Source organism: Montipora capricornis, chromosome 6, assembly GCF_036669925.1.
Source record: "Montipora capricornis isolate CH-2021 chromosome 6, ASM3666992v2, whole genome shotgun sequence".
Classification (NCBI taxonomy): Eukaryota; Metazoa; Cnidaria; class Anthozoa; order Scleractinia; family Acroporidae; genus Montipora; species Montipora capricornis.
The window spans coordinates 49,910,911-49,923,787 of NC_090888.1; the positions used below are offsets into that span (position 1 = coordinate 49,910,911).

General features: G+C 37.9%; 1 protein-coding gene across 1 annotated transcript in view; it reads right to left on the bottom strand.

Annotated features, from left to right (window-relative positions):
• Positions 1-12,877, bottom strand: part of LOC138054068 (tyrosine-protein kinase BTK-like) — a 164,773-nt gene that overhangs the window by 101,980 nt on the left and 49,916 nt on the right. The window contains exon 6 of the mRNA XM_068900578.1: positions 3,620-3,690. Within this exon, the coding sequence (XP_068756679.1) occupies positions 3,620-3,690 (71 nt within the window). The remainder of the gene's footprint in view (positions 1-3,619; positions 3,691-12,877) is intronic.

The window sequence follows — 12,877 nt, forward strand, 5'->3', positions numbered from 1 at the left end:
ATAAAAAAGTTATTAAAATTTTCATTGAGTTGTTCAAGAGAGTCATAAGAGGGCAACACAGTGTTTTTTATCATGAAGAAACCATCAGTAAGTCTGAAGAGCTGATTCCGATTGGTATGTTCTATCTTAGATTTATAAAAGTGCGCCTTTGTTGTTTCAATCAAGGAATTATATTCAGTACATTTTGATTAAAATTGTTGTTGATCAACTGTAAGACCAGATTCATTGAACTTGCACTCCAATCGACGTTTTTCACGTTTGACTTGTCGTAGATCTTGATTATACCATGGTGCTTAAGAACGTTGTCTAATCCATCTAGACTGAATTGGTGCCGCAGTATCCTGAATATCTTTGAGATCTCTATTACATAGAGACATCAAGTGATCTAGTGATGGTTTAAACAAGGAATCTATCTTTGAAAGTGCATCATTGATATCACTTTGCAGGTTAGTAGCATCCAAAGTCTTCGTAGATCTATACCCGGTATGTAGTTAGTACTTTCGAAGATAGTGGTTTGGAAAAATTCATTGTACAGCTAACCACTTTGTGGTCGGAGTAGACATCAGGTAACACTTGGACATTACTATTAATTCTTCTTCCCTTAAAGTGGTAATCAAATGGAGGGTATGGCCACGTCGGTGAGTAGAACCTTTAACATGTTGGACTAGATTCATAGGATCTAATAAATCGTTAAATTTAAGAGCATCTTGATTGTTTGGGGTATCCAAATGGAAATTAAAATCTCCAACAACAGCCAATGGATGTGTGCAGTCCTCCATTAAAATTTCAACTAGCTGGGAAAACTCTTCAGAGAACAACGGTATCGTTAGCGTGTTCTTCTTCGATGGTGGTTGACGATAAATCAGGACCAGACGTATTTTGAACTTTCCATGTGATATGGAAACGTCTACTAGGTGTTCAAAAGATGTAAAGTTAGAGCCTGGACTTTTTGTCATTGTGAAGGCTTTCCGAATAAACAATGCTACGCCGCCACCTTTCGCATTTGCTCTTGGGACTTGGATGACTTTAAAGTCTTTTAATGTATTTAAAATCTCGGCTATTGAAATGTTATTTCCCCTGTGGTGGCGAAAATATCTAATCGGTTTGATGAAATGATGTCGCATTCTAATCCAGATTTTTTTCTGAAGGGACTGGGCATTCCATAATGCAAACTTGATTTTATTGAATGCAGATATTGTATTTTCTTGTTGTCTTTGAATATCAACTTTGGTTAAATTGCCCAAAAACCTAGTCCGTAAATAGTTTGGTCGAATTGTTTTAGCAGTGATATGAACTGGAATATGATTAATTCCTTCAGAGAAATAGAAATTTCCAGGTATATTAAATCCATGTAGATGCTGTTCTTGTTCTTACATATTAGGATTGACTTTGTTTATAAACCATTTCTTAAACCCTAGGATTGACTACAAAAACCAATTAAAACAACGTTTTAGAAAAATAAATAAGTCGTCAATAGACCACATATTAAAAGTGATTGCCGAATGCACTCTACATGTAACAATCGGAGATTACTACTTGTTTAACAATGATATCTATGCAAGGAACATGGGGTGATCATATAATGATACAAGCTGTGGCAGACGCAATGAATTTCAAAATTTACGTCCTAGAATCAAGACAAAGTTTGGTGGACATGACTGAGTCGTTGAACCAGCAACTATGCCATAAATTGCTAGACCTATATACATAGGACAGATAAAGGAGATGCATTATCTTGCAACATTGATAATTGATTGAAATCCAGTTCAAAAAGATAGCTAAAATCAAACACTAAATAGATCTTGCATATGTTTCTAAACCACACTGCCCTACCCTCAGAAAGCAAGCAATACTGTTTACTGATCCATTTTAGAGCGGAGCTCAGGCGCGCCAGCGGAGCAACATGGGTAAGATTTTTTGGGAAACCTATCAATGCGAGAAATTTGGGTTATGACGTCACGTATGTCCGTCCACCCGTACGTTCATCCGCCCGTACAGACTGTCGGAGTGGAGTTGGGGAGGCAGGACAGCCTCTAGAGACGGGATTGTTAGGGCAATTTCTTTTGGCGGAAAATTGCGTGGCAGCGTTGCATTTGGCAACCTGCGTTTTTTTGGCGGGAAAACATATTAGTGACGAGCAACGGAATAAAGAGCAGGAAAGAGCACGAGAGAAGAGGCGGATTTTTTAAGAAATTCAAGCGGAAAAATCCTCGAGAGAAGCCGAGGAAGGAGAAGGAGGAAAAATTTCAATGAAAATCAACGTAAAGCTGAGAGAAATAGCGGCGAGAGACAAAACACTTATTTACAACGATTAGCTTTCAGGTATGCTTAATGCTTTCCTTCTTTAATAATTATCTTATATGCCTCGCTGCCTGGCTAAAAAAAGAAGAAGGCCTGACTGAACATTTGCAATTCCATGTTGACAGAGATTCTGACATATTTCGACAATCACATTTATAGGCTTTTTGCGGGAAATGGGTGTCCAGTTGTGAGCTGCTTTCTTTGACTTTGAAATTACAGTCGAGTAAGCGAATTTACTACACTTTAGGTTGACTTTTTAATTAGCAAAGATATTTGCTGTTGTTCTGAACTGAAGAGAGAGGGAGTAAAGATTGTAAGTCAGACGAAAAATGTTGTGAAAGAGATTACTATGCATGTAATTTCAGTTTTAGTTGTTGATTAAAATTGTTAGTTATTGTTTGCAAGGCTTGTTTGTTTATCTGTCAGCTCAGAGGTGTTTGACCTGTTTGATCACTGCAAACTGTTCATACTGATGACGATTAATTTTGAACTTTTATGCTGAAGCATAATTATTTCCATAAACACTATATTGCTTTCTGGGCTTAGAAACGGGAGCTCCGCTTTTAGGCTTGGCTAAATCTATGCATTAGTGATGATAAAAATTGTTAATCTGTGATTAATAGGGAGCTTAAGCACTCGCGTTTTTGAGACGCGGACGGCAACCGGAAGAGAACATTCCGCGTGCCAGGACAAGGTTGTCTCCCAGATTTTTATACTTATCATCTCTAATGGAGTAAAGATACTTGATAATGTAAATGTAGCTGTGTGAAGAGAAGTTAAAAGAGAAAACAGGTCATTTCCGGTTGCCGTCCGCGTCTCAAAAACGCGCGTGCTTAAGCTCCCTAATGTTTCAACACCACTGACTTTGTGAAGACAATTGACACATGCAATCTTTGACTGTCTATTTTTCAATGGAATTATACCAAAATAATAATTATTCACTTCAGGCGAGTTGGATATCGGTGAATACAAACCAAGACGAAATAAAAACCTCGGCTTTGTCTAGGTTTCCATTCAGCGATATTCACCTTGCCAGTTCAATTTTGATTTTTCATAATCTGAATCAAAGGAAAGTCAAACTTGAACTGATTAAAAAACCTTGAACCAGGAAAAATTTAAACCCCAAAAGAATGCTCATGGTTTCTATAGGGTCCCCTCTCCCACTTCTGTTATTCACCTTTAAACAGCAATAGTTGTGCATAATTTCATTTAAACATTTGATATAGTCTTCATTTCTTCTAACCTCATATTTACCGTGAATATTCATGATTAGAATCGTTTTGAATATTTTCCCGTCGTGAAAGAAATAACTACATACCCTCTTGAATTCTGAGCTAGCCACCAATTACATGTACGGGTAGTGCTCCCAACAACAGTTAAATGTTCTCCCTGTATAAAACAAAGTTGAAAATAAGCAACTGGTTCAGCAAACGAAAAATCCAACAAGTGTTTGATGGCTAAGAAAGATACATAGTCCCCTTCGCAGCCGTTTCTTGCAGTGTCACAAAGTCGCAAACGGCTGCAAAGGAGATTAAAGGATACATGGCATAATTTCATTGAAACGTTTGACAATAACTACATTAGAAACACAGTCGAAATTTACACGGAGTTACTTATTTGACAATATTCAATTGCTTCGTTTTCAGAAAAAAACGTCGGGTTAAACAGTTCAAATAATCCAGGAATGGTTCAGCAATACATAACATTCTCCAAAGCAGAACTCAATTAATTTTAATCAAAACAGGATGTTTCGTTGCACTCCTCTTTTTAGGTATTTAATTACAAACATGAGATGTCAAAGGTACTTTAAAACACAAAAATTCAATATTTTGAAGTAACTGATTGTCATCAACCAATGGAAAAGGGTACGAATTAATTTTAGGGGGATGAGTGATTCATGCTGAAGGTTTGGTGATATAATGTTTTGAAATCAACTTATCAGGGTATGAAAACACTAGCCCCGCCTTGTTTTAATTTCATTAATTCATTCGATCAATTATATAACTCTATCCTTATCTTTAGACAATTACAAAAATGCATTCCCAGCAGCACTGACTAAAATGGTTTTTTGTCACAAAACTATACCAGCATTTTTAGACTACATGAATTGTAAGGGACACTTTGTCGTCCCGCGCTCCCCACCATGCTCTTCGCTTCGAGTGCGTCGAAAGTTTGTGCGTTGGAAGGTTTGTTTGTTCGCCTTTTGACCTGTTTCATCGCCATCGATGTTTTGCATAAAATGAAAGATGCCCAAAAATATGTAAGTCGCCGTTTTCAATCGCTTGTTTGTATCGCTTCATTTGTAATGCAATTTTTTTTTGTTCGAATCGCAAGCCTTTATTAGTTTTTAACTTCAGCTGTACCACACGCAACGGCGAGTAACAGATTAAACTTTCAGTGTCAAATATTTGTCTGTGGTTTTGTTCCACATCGTAAGTACAGAAATGTAAGTGTAGAACCTAACTTTTGTACTTTTGTCGTCGTGCAAAAGCTAAGCGAAATTCAACTCTGCGGATTTGGGCTGGATCGACTTACATTTTGCACTTTTGTTGTTTGCAACCAACTCTGTCTTCGACATTAGTGGTTTGGCTGTTTGTTGTGCATGGTGTGAGTTTCGCTAGCGAAACAGTGTACCGTGGAATTGGCGGACAAAGGAGTTTGTCAGAGGAAAATTATACGCGAGTGCTCGACCTTGAAGGAACAACGTGCCGGTTACGTGTCGCACCTTGAGATGAGTTCAAATCTTTGTTGGACAGTGGGGATAGTGTTGACCGCGTTCAGAAAAGCATTGCTTAGGCGAGAAAGTCTAAGGAACTGACGTGGCTGATATGCCACTTGAGGTGCCCTTGGCACAAATCTACTATGATAAAGCTGAAAACGATTGCAGTGCTAAGATTAACGGAACGCCGTGCGAGTGTGTCATGTGAGTTAAATTTCTCAAGTAGTCAGTTAGAAGATGAAGTGTAACCAGAAGATAATGTCAGCCGTACCTATGAAGGTAGATCGTGGACAGAATGTTCGTCTCGTCGTTTCGTTATGGCGTTTCATCGTTTCCGAACACCGATACTTCTAGTCGAGTCGTTGTTTTCCGAGTTCGACTCGTAGAATTGCCAGTTCGACTCGCCGTTTTATGAAGGCGACTCGTCGCTTCGGGAGTTCGTCTCGTCATCTTGTCAGTTCGATTCGTCGGCTGGCCTCTTCGACTCGTCGTTTTACGAGTTCTATTCATCAACGAGCACATCGGTTTGTCGTCGTTTGTCTTTTTGTCGTTTTGTTGTTTCGTCACGGCTTTTCATCGTGTTTCGTTGCGGTGTTTCATCGTTTCGACTCATTCACTCAGAGGGGATATAATTCGATTTAAATTAAATGAGATGTTACTTGATTCCATGCACTAATACATGATGTATTTATCCATAACTGCTCCCTACCACCTGAAAAATGGATTCTTTGAAGAGAATTCGTCTTGAATCGCGTGAATGATCGCTTTCATGAAAGCAGAAATGGGATTGGATATCTAGTAACACACCTTGTTCTTGGTGGTGATGACAACTCATTACAAACACGGTTGTCAAGTTTACAGGATGCAGGGTTCTTCCAGGCATAGATATTCCTATCAGTGTCCTATCTAGTCCTATGCAACCTTTTGAACAATACCTTAATAATAATAGAACTGCAGAAAAAAATATTGCTTGACTTTTCCGTGTTTCTATCATTCGACGACGTATCATTGAATATCAACTCCACCTTGAAAAACACAGTTTTCTAACCGACCCAGAATTGGATGATGTTATGTAAGTATGAATTCTTCTATTGTCATATTTGGAATTCCAATGCTATACCCCGGTAAAATTGATATATATTGGTTTTGACAAAATTTATAGATGAGGCTGAATGCTATTTCCAAGAGCTCACAAAAGTGGTGTTATTTAACAACAATCTTTATTCCTTTTAAATTTACATTTTAACATATTGACCAGCCCACAGATAGCTAGTGCTAGTCTAGGAGGGCCAGTCAATCAAGATCTAATTAAATGTTTATATAAATAAATTAATTACATAATTACAAAAAAGTCAAATAAAACAGAAAGGTAGGATATGGTGATATTAGACAACATAAGGTACTAGACCAAAATACACAAAAAAACGATTTACAAAACTGTTTATTACAAGTACAATTAACGCTATTTTTCACTAGTGCATAAGCATAAGCCGACATATGCAGAGACAGTAAGATGCTGACAATTAGCACCTTTTGTTGGAAATTTTACAAACAAAAGGCACTAATTATCAACATCTTATTGGGTCTGCATATGTCGGCTTATGCTTATGCTGATGCGCTAGTGAAAACCAGCCTTTACAGATAAGATTTAAACAAGGAACATAACAAAACTAGAGGTTTAATGATTGAAATTTATCAGGCACTATAAATTAAGAAATTGAGTCTGGGTGTCGACTTCAACATAGCCATCCCTCTCTGAAAGGGTCTCAAATAGAAATCGGCGGATTGAAAAATATCTGAGTTTCTCCTATAGTTATTGGGAGTCAAACCTATGGCCTGTGGGTTTGTTGGTCAGACGTGTCCTGTATGATCATTGAGAGCATGTTGTCGTAGTCCGCCATGATGGATCGCGTGGCGAATAAAGAATTATAGTTCTCTTGCTAGTACAGAAAAGAAATATGTTGAGCCACTATTAAGCAGCCATGATTCATTGGGCAAATGCCAAGTGGCCACTTTATAGACGGCGCAAGGGGCCACTTTATAGAGGGCTGGCATTCAGCCTCATGTATTAAAATTTTGCCAAACCAATATATCAGTTCACTGGTATACACATGAATGTAATGTAAGCATTGTAATTTTAAATATGACAATGGAAGAATCGCACTTACATAACTGTTATTTTTATTAACACTGTCCAATTCTGCATTGGGAGAATTGTGTTTTTCAAAGTGGAGTTGATATTCATTGATGTATCATCGGATTGTCTTTGCAAAAGAAGGCATTGAAAATTGTTTCATTTTCCTCATATAAAGTTCCCTCTTGTACACTTTTTCAAAAAAACTGAATTTATTGGATTATATAAAATTAGAGATTTTCTTGTTAGCACTTTCTGTTTCAATCTTTGGTCAAAATTGTTACCGCCACTGAAGGGAGACGATGACGTTGTATGCATAAGACACAGACAATACAATACAAAACAAACCTCCTGCATTTATTTTTGTCATGATACTTTGCAAGGAAATAAAATTAATACGTTTAAGGGGGGAGGGGCAATGTCAGTTTCTTCATGTCTTCTTATCCTCAACAAATTCATTCCCAGTGTATTTCAATGGTTTCTGGTTAGAAAATACTTGAATTCATAACCATTGTACAAGGAAGTCTACTAATCTACCCAAAAAGTGTAATAGGGCAAATTTGGGTGTTTGCTCAACAAGAAATGAAGTGATTGATATATGGAACACCATTTCGCATGAAATAAAAGTCTTTTTCAGGGGTGTGTTTAAAACACGAAATGGCGGAATGGCAGTTGACAATGTGTGATATGGCTAACCCATACAATTATTGAGAGCTAACCTCCTTTGAGTCAGTGATTTTTAGGCTAACCCAAGCGCTATTTAGGCTAATCAAAGTGTTGTTTAGGCTAACTGCAGTGGCGTTTTGCCATTTCACCATTTCGCCCGGTTAGCCAAAATAGCGCTTCGGTTAGCCTAAAATCACTGACTTGAAGGTGGTTACCTCTCAATAATTTTATGGGTTAACCGTATCACACATTGTTAACTGCCATTCCACCATTTTTAAACAAGCCCTCTTTTTCAGTATAAAATATATTTAAAAAACAGGTTTAACAGTTTTTACCATCAGAATAATTTTTGCTTATTGCCATTTAATTAGTACTTCACTTAAATGTAATACACAGCTGTCATTACTTGCTTATCCCAATTCCCAGACACCGAATCAGATATTTTGTAGTAGAGGTCATTTAAAGGGGGAGTGGGACTACAAATTTGTAAAAGCCTATAAAAGATTCCTTAGTTTTTCTCCACGCATTCATATTTATTGACCGAAATGGAAAAAATAAGCTTGATTGATTGATCGACACACAGAAAAGTCGAGCATGGATCAAGCAATGCAGTTTGTAGGGAGCAGTTATGGATCAATACTTCATGTATAAGTGCATGGAATCAAGTAACTCCTCATGTAATGTAAGTCGAATTATAGCCTTGCTGAGTCGACGAGTCGAAACGATGAAACGACACATCGAAACGATGAAACGCCATGACGAAAGGACGAAACGGCAAAACGACAGACGACGACGAAGCAATGTGGTCAGTGATGAGTTGAACTCGTGAAACGACGAGTCGAAGAGGGCAGTCGACGAATCGAACTGACAAGATGACGAGACGAACTCCTGAAGCGATGAGTCGACTTCTTAGAACGGCGAGTCGAACTGGCAATTCGACGAATCGAACTCGGAAAACGACGACTCGACTAGAAGTATCGGTGTGCGGAAACGATGAAACGCCATAACGAAACGACGCGTCGAACATTTTGTCCACAATCTACCTTCATACGTACCATTCAAAGTGTAAAGAAGTCCTCTTCTTCAACCTCATCCAGCGCAAGTTTAAAGGCTGCAGCTAAAAAGGCAGCTTTAAGGGCGCGTGGACAAGTCCTGAATGATGGTTTAGAGCTCAAACGAAGACAATTGAATTTGCCACACAACCAAGAGCAGTTGAACTTGATGTCAGAAGTTGAAGCAGAGGAAAGGGTTTATCAACTGTTTGAGGAGAGCGTTTGATGTAGTGATGATATCAGCCCTGTAAGGAGTTTGGTTAAGAAGCCACCTTCCAATCCAAATGTAGCTGAATGGTCATCATGTACGTTGAGTGAATACAGTGTCTAGCGTGCAAGATCGAGGAGCAAGTGTCGAAGTGAAGAAGGAGATTAATAAAGCAATAAAGCAATAAAGCGCGCCAGTGGCCAAAAATCCCATAAGAGCTTGCGCGCATCTTACTTGTATCGTCGGCCATATTGTGTCGTACGTGGTGGAAGAGCACATAAAAGTTTTGTTGAGTGCAAGCGATTAACCAACCATTTTACACAGGTATTTCATTCAGTCACTTCGGAAAGATCGGTAAAGCTTTGAAAAACGTTTTGAAGCGGTGAATTCATCGTATTTAGTTTAACCTTCTTGCAAGGTTTAATATAACATGTACGCAAATTGTTCGAAAAAAATCTGTCTGCCGTAAGATTTCGAGTTCTCCGACTCTGCTCAGAGATCCAGTCTAGAATTAGTGTGTCAAGACTTGCTTTTGGACTATCTTGAGATTGTAAACCTACGATGAATTCTTATTATACTTCTATTAAAATAGTGTGAACAGTTCTTTGCCTTGTCTGTGATCGGTGATCTGATATTCGAGGTAGTCAAGTTGATGTGGAAGCAGCTTCTGTCACTTGCGTTACGGTTCAGTGAGTTTTCCCCACAGATCCTTATCCGATGCTGTTGTCGTTACAGCTCGGTGTACTCTATCGCTAGACCTTGCAAAAGGTAATTTTGTCCTTTTTTTTTTAAGGTATTGAGTATTCGTGGGTAGGTTCCCTTTAGAGTTGATCTTCAGCTTATCTCCCGCACACTTCTTCGGTAAAAAGGTTCGTCAGACCCCCAGTGTTAAGTGTTTTCTTTTCAGTTCCCCCTTTAAAATTACACACATCAAGATTGTGTTCAGCTCAGCTTCAATTGTCAACTTTCAATTTGGATTGTTGAGTTGAATTTATCATAAAATTTGCCACAAATGTCAAATGTTTCACTTTCCAATTCACTAGAGTTAAGTCTAGTTTATATCAAAGCTAAAAAAAAAGTTATTGAGGGTTTGATCCAGTCCCAGCTGAGCCTCAGAGATTATAAACAATGTCTTCATGAGTACTTACTTGTAGTATACGTAAAAAACCTACAAGGAAGGAAGAATCTAGTCCCAAAAATGACATTGTAAAATTCATTAATAATTCATGAGGGTGCAAACCAATCCCAGCACAGTATTCAGATCACATGTACACAACTGTAAACCCCAATACAAATCAACTGAATTATTAAACAGTAGAATTAACTTTTGATACAAACTCCTGCTCAGCTAATTAGTATTCATTAACTTTTGATACAGATCTCGACTGATTAAAATAATACTTTGCATTCAATTTAATGTATTCATTTCACAAGCGAATAAAATATTCGCGTCCGATCTGTATGGACGTTTACAATGGCTAGCCTATCGGCTCGACATTGTAAACGCCCATACAGATCTCCCACTCATATTTTATCTACTACTTAAAGGGAAAGTGATGGGACGAACATGTCAAGCCTGTAGGAATACCACTATCCGCCTTTGATTTTCAGGGTCCAAATGCACAACTCCCCTGTACAAGCTAAAACATTTAAAATCACTACCTAAGTTTGGCTGTGTGGCCCTCATAAGCAGTTTAAGGTGCTGTGGTGCATGTTATCTAAGGTTGCACAGGCTGTCACCCAGTGTAAACAAAAGTGTTTCACAGCCCGCGTCCGCAAACAATTCTATTCAAAATCAAGTTGGTCGTCCCCCAGTGTCATATGAACTGGCGTCAAAGCGAGCTCAGCGGAAGATTCGAAACAAACTTAAAAAGTGCGCAAGGCAACAAGTAGCTGAACTTAAAACAGAAGTTGAAAACATGGGTGCCTCAAATGAAGAGATCTGCCAGGAAATTCTTGAAGGCATATTAGATGGGATACAGTTAATATTTATATTTTCAAACAAAACTTTCCTTTTTTTAACTCACATAGTAAAATTCCACCATACACATTCTACCTTATTAGTTGGTTTTTCAGTTTATTTGGATTGATAATGAAAAGATGAACACAATTCAAGGATCTCCGAAGCCCGAGAAACTGAAAACATGGCATACTCTCATGCTTGTATAACAGGGTAAAAGTTAACAACCCTACAAAATACAGTAAAAACCCACATATAAGAACCTAGAATTTTCGAGGTCAGGCTGAGCAGGTTCTAATATTTTAGGCTGATTACATGTAGTTTCTTAATAGGTTCTTATTTCTCAGAGGAACAACAATAAATTTCTATATTTTACTTCATAAGATATTTAAACAGTATTGCACTGTAGTTTTATGGAAAACATATTTCTAGAGAAAATCCAATAAAATGCCAATCAAAGAAAACATATACACAATAACAGAAGTTTTCTCAAGGGTGATTTTTTTGTAAAAGAACCTCTTATTCTTTGCCAGGCTGAAAAAGTTCTTATATTTTTGGGTATGCATTCTTCCCTAAAATAGAAAACTAATCCAGGCTATCAAGAGTGCTTTTTTTGCATTTTAAAAATCAGATCAGAGTCAGTAATTATTACTGACTAATTCAACGTCGGGACATTTTTCCTTTCCATTTGATAATAAAAAAATAAAACCACATTATTTTTCATCTCTACCAGTACTTTCCACAAATACTGGCTTTAGCAACTTTTGGAAATATGATTGTAAACATGCGAGCCTCACCCTCTAGGAGGTGTTTCTGGCTAGAAGCAAAAAGTAAAAGGAGCAAGCCATTGTCTTCTTTCAAATTCTATTCAGGAAAAAGTGAATGTTCCACATGCAAATGCTAACATCATGGAGGGCTTAGCTCTCAGGTATTCCAGAGAGAAGCCTGGAAGTCGCAAACGGGTTGAACTGTTGAGCTGTGTGGCACAGCAATACACAAATAAGGAAAGCAAATGTTCAGGTTTACTAACACTCAAGGAGATAAAGGATCATGCACAGACTACGAATTAACAAAAGCTAGACTTCATAGTAAGATGTATGGTCCAGGCGCAGCACTTCCGAAAATAAGACACCAATATAGTCATAAACTTCCACCAGAAACCATTGCTTTAGTCTTGGAATTTATCCATCATCCAGACAGTGAAGAGTATTCATCTTATAATAGTGCCCCCTGTGATGGAAAACAAAAATCATGGCTAAGTGAATTATTAGGAGGAGGAAATCAACCTGTTTTGTGGTTCAATTAAGCAAAACAAGTCTGCCTTTTATGATAGGTATACATTGTAAACAGGAATGTGAACAAGTGGAGATTAGACCTATAAGCTTTAGTACATCTTTTAAGGGTTTGTCTGCAGGAAATTTCAAAATAATGGCAGAGAAGGCAGGACTCTAACATTTGCACAGAACTTGGCGCAGAGTATTTCATCCTTGGTAGATAAGCTGCTAACTCGCTTAGGTGAAATGCTGAGGAGCCAACGTAAACCAAACATGACTCCAGGATTAATGAGCAAAGCAAAAAAGTTGAAGGGTAAACAAACAACGTTACCAAATAATATATGTCTGTTTCCGGTACAAGAAAAGTCAGAACGAACATATTTTTGCTACAGTGGTATATGTTCCAACACCATCTTGTAGTATTCCCGAGAGTAATAAAGTATCCAAACAAACAGATTTAACTCAACCAATTTCATTGCCAACGTAACATGGCCGCCGCTATCAAAAGCACATGGTTTTTTCCTATCCCAACATACTTAGCGGCCCAATACATTACATCTCCC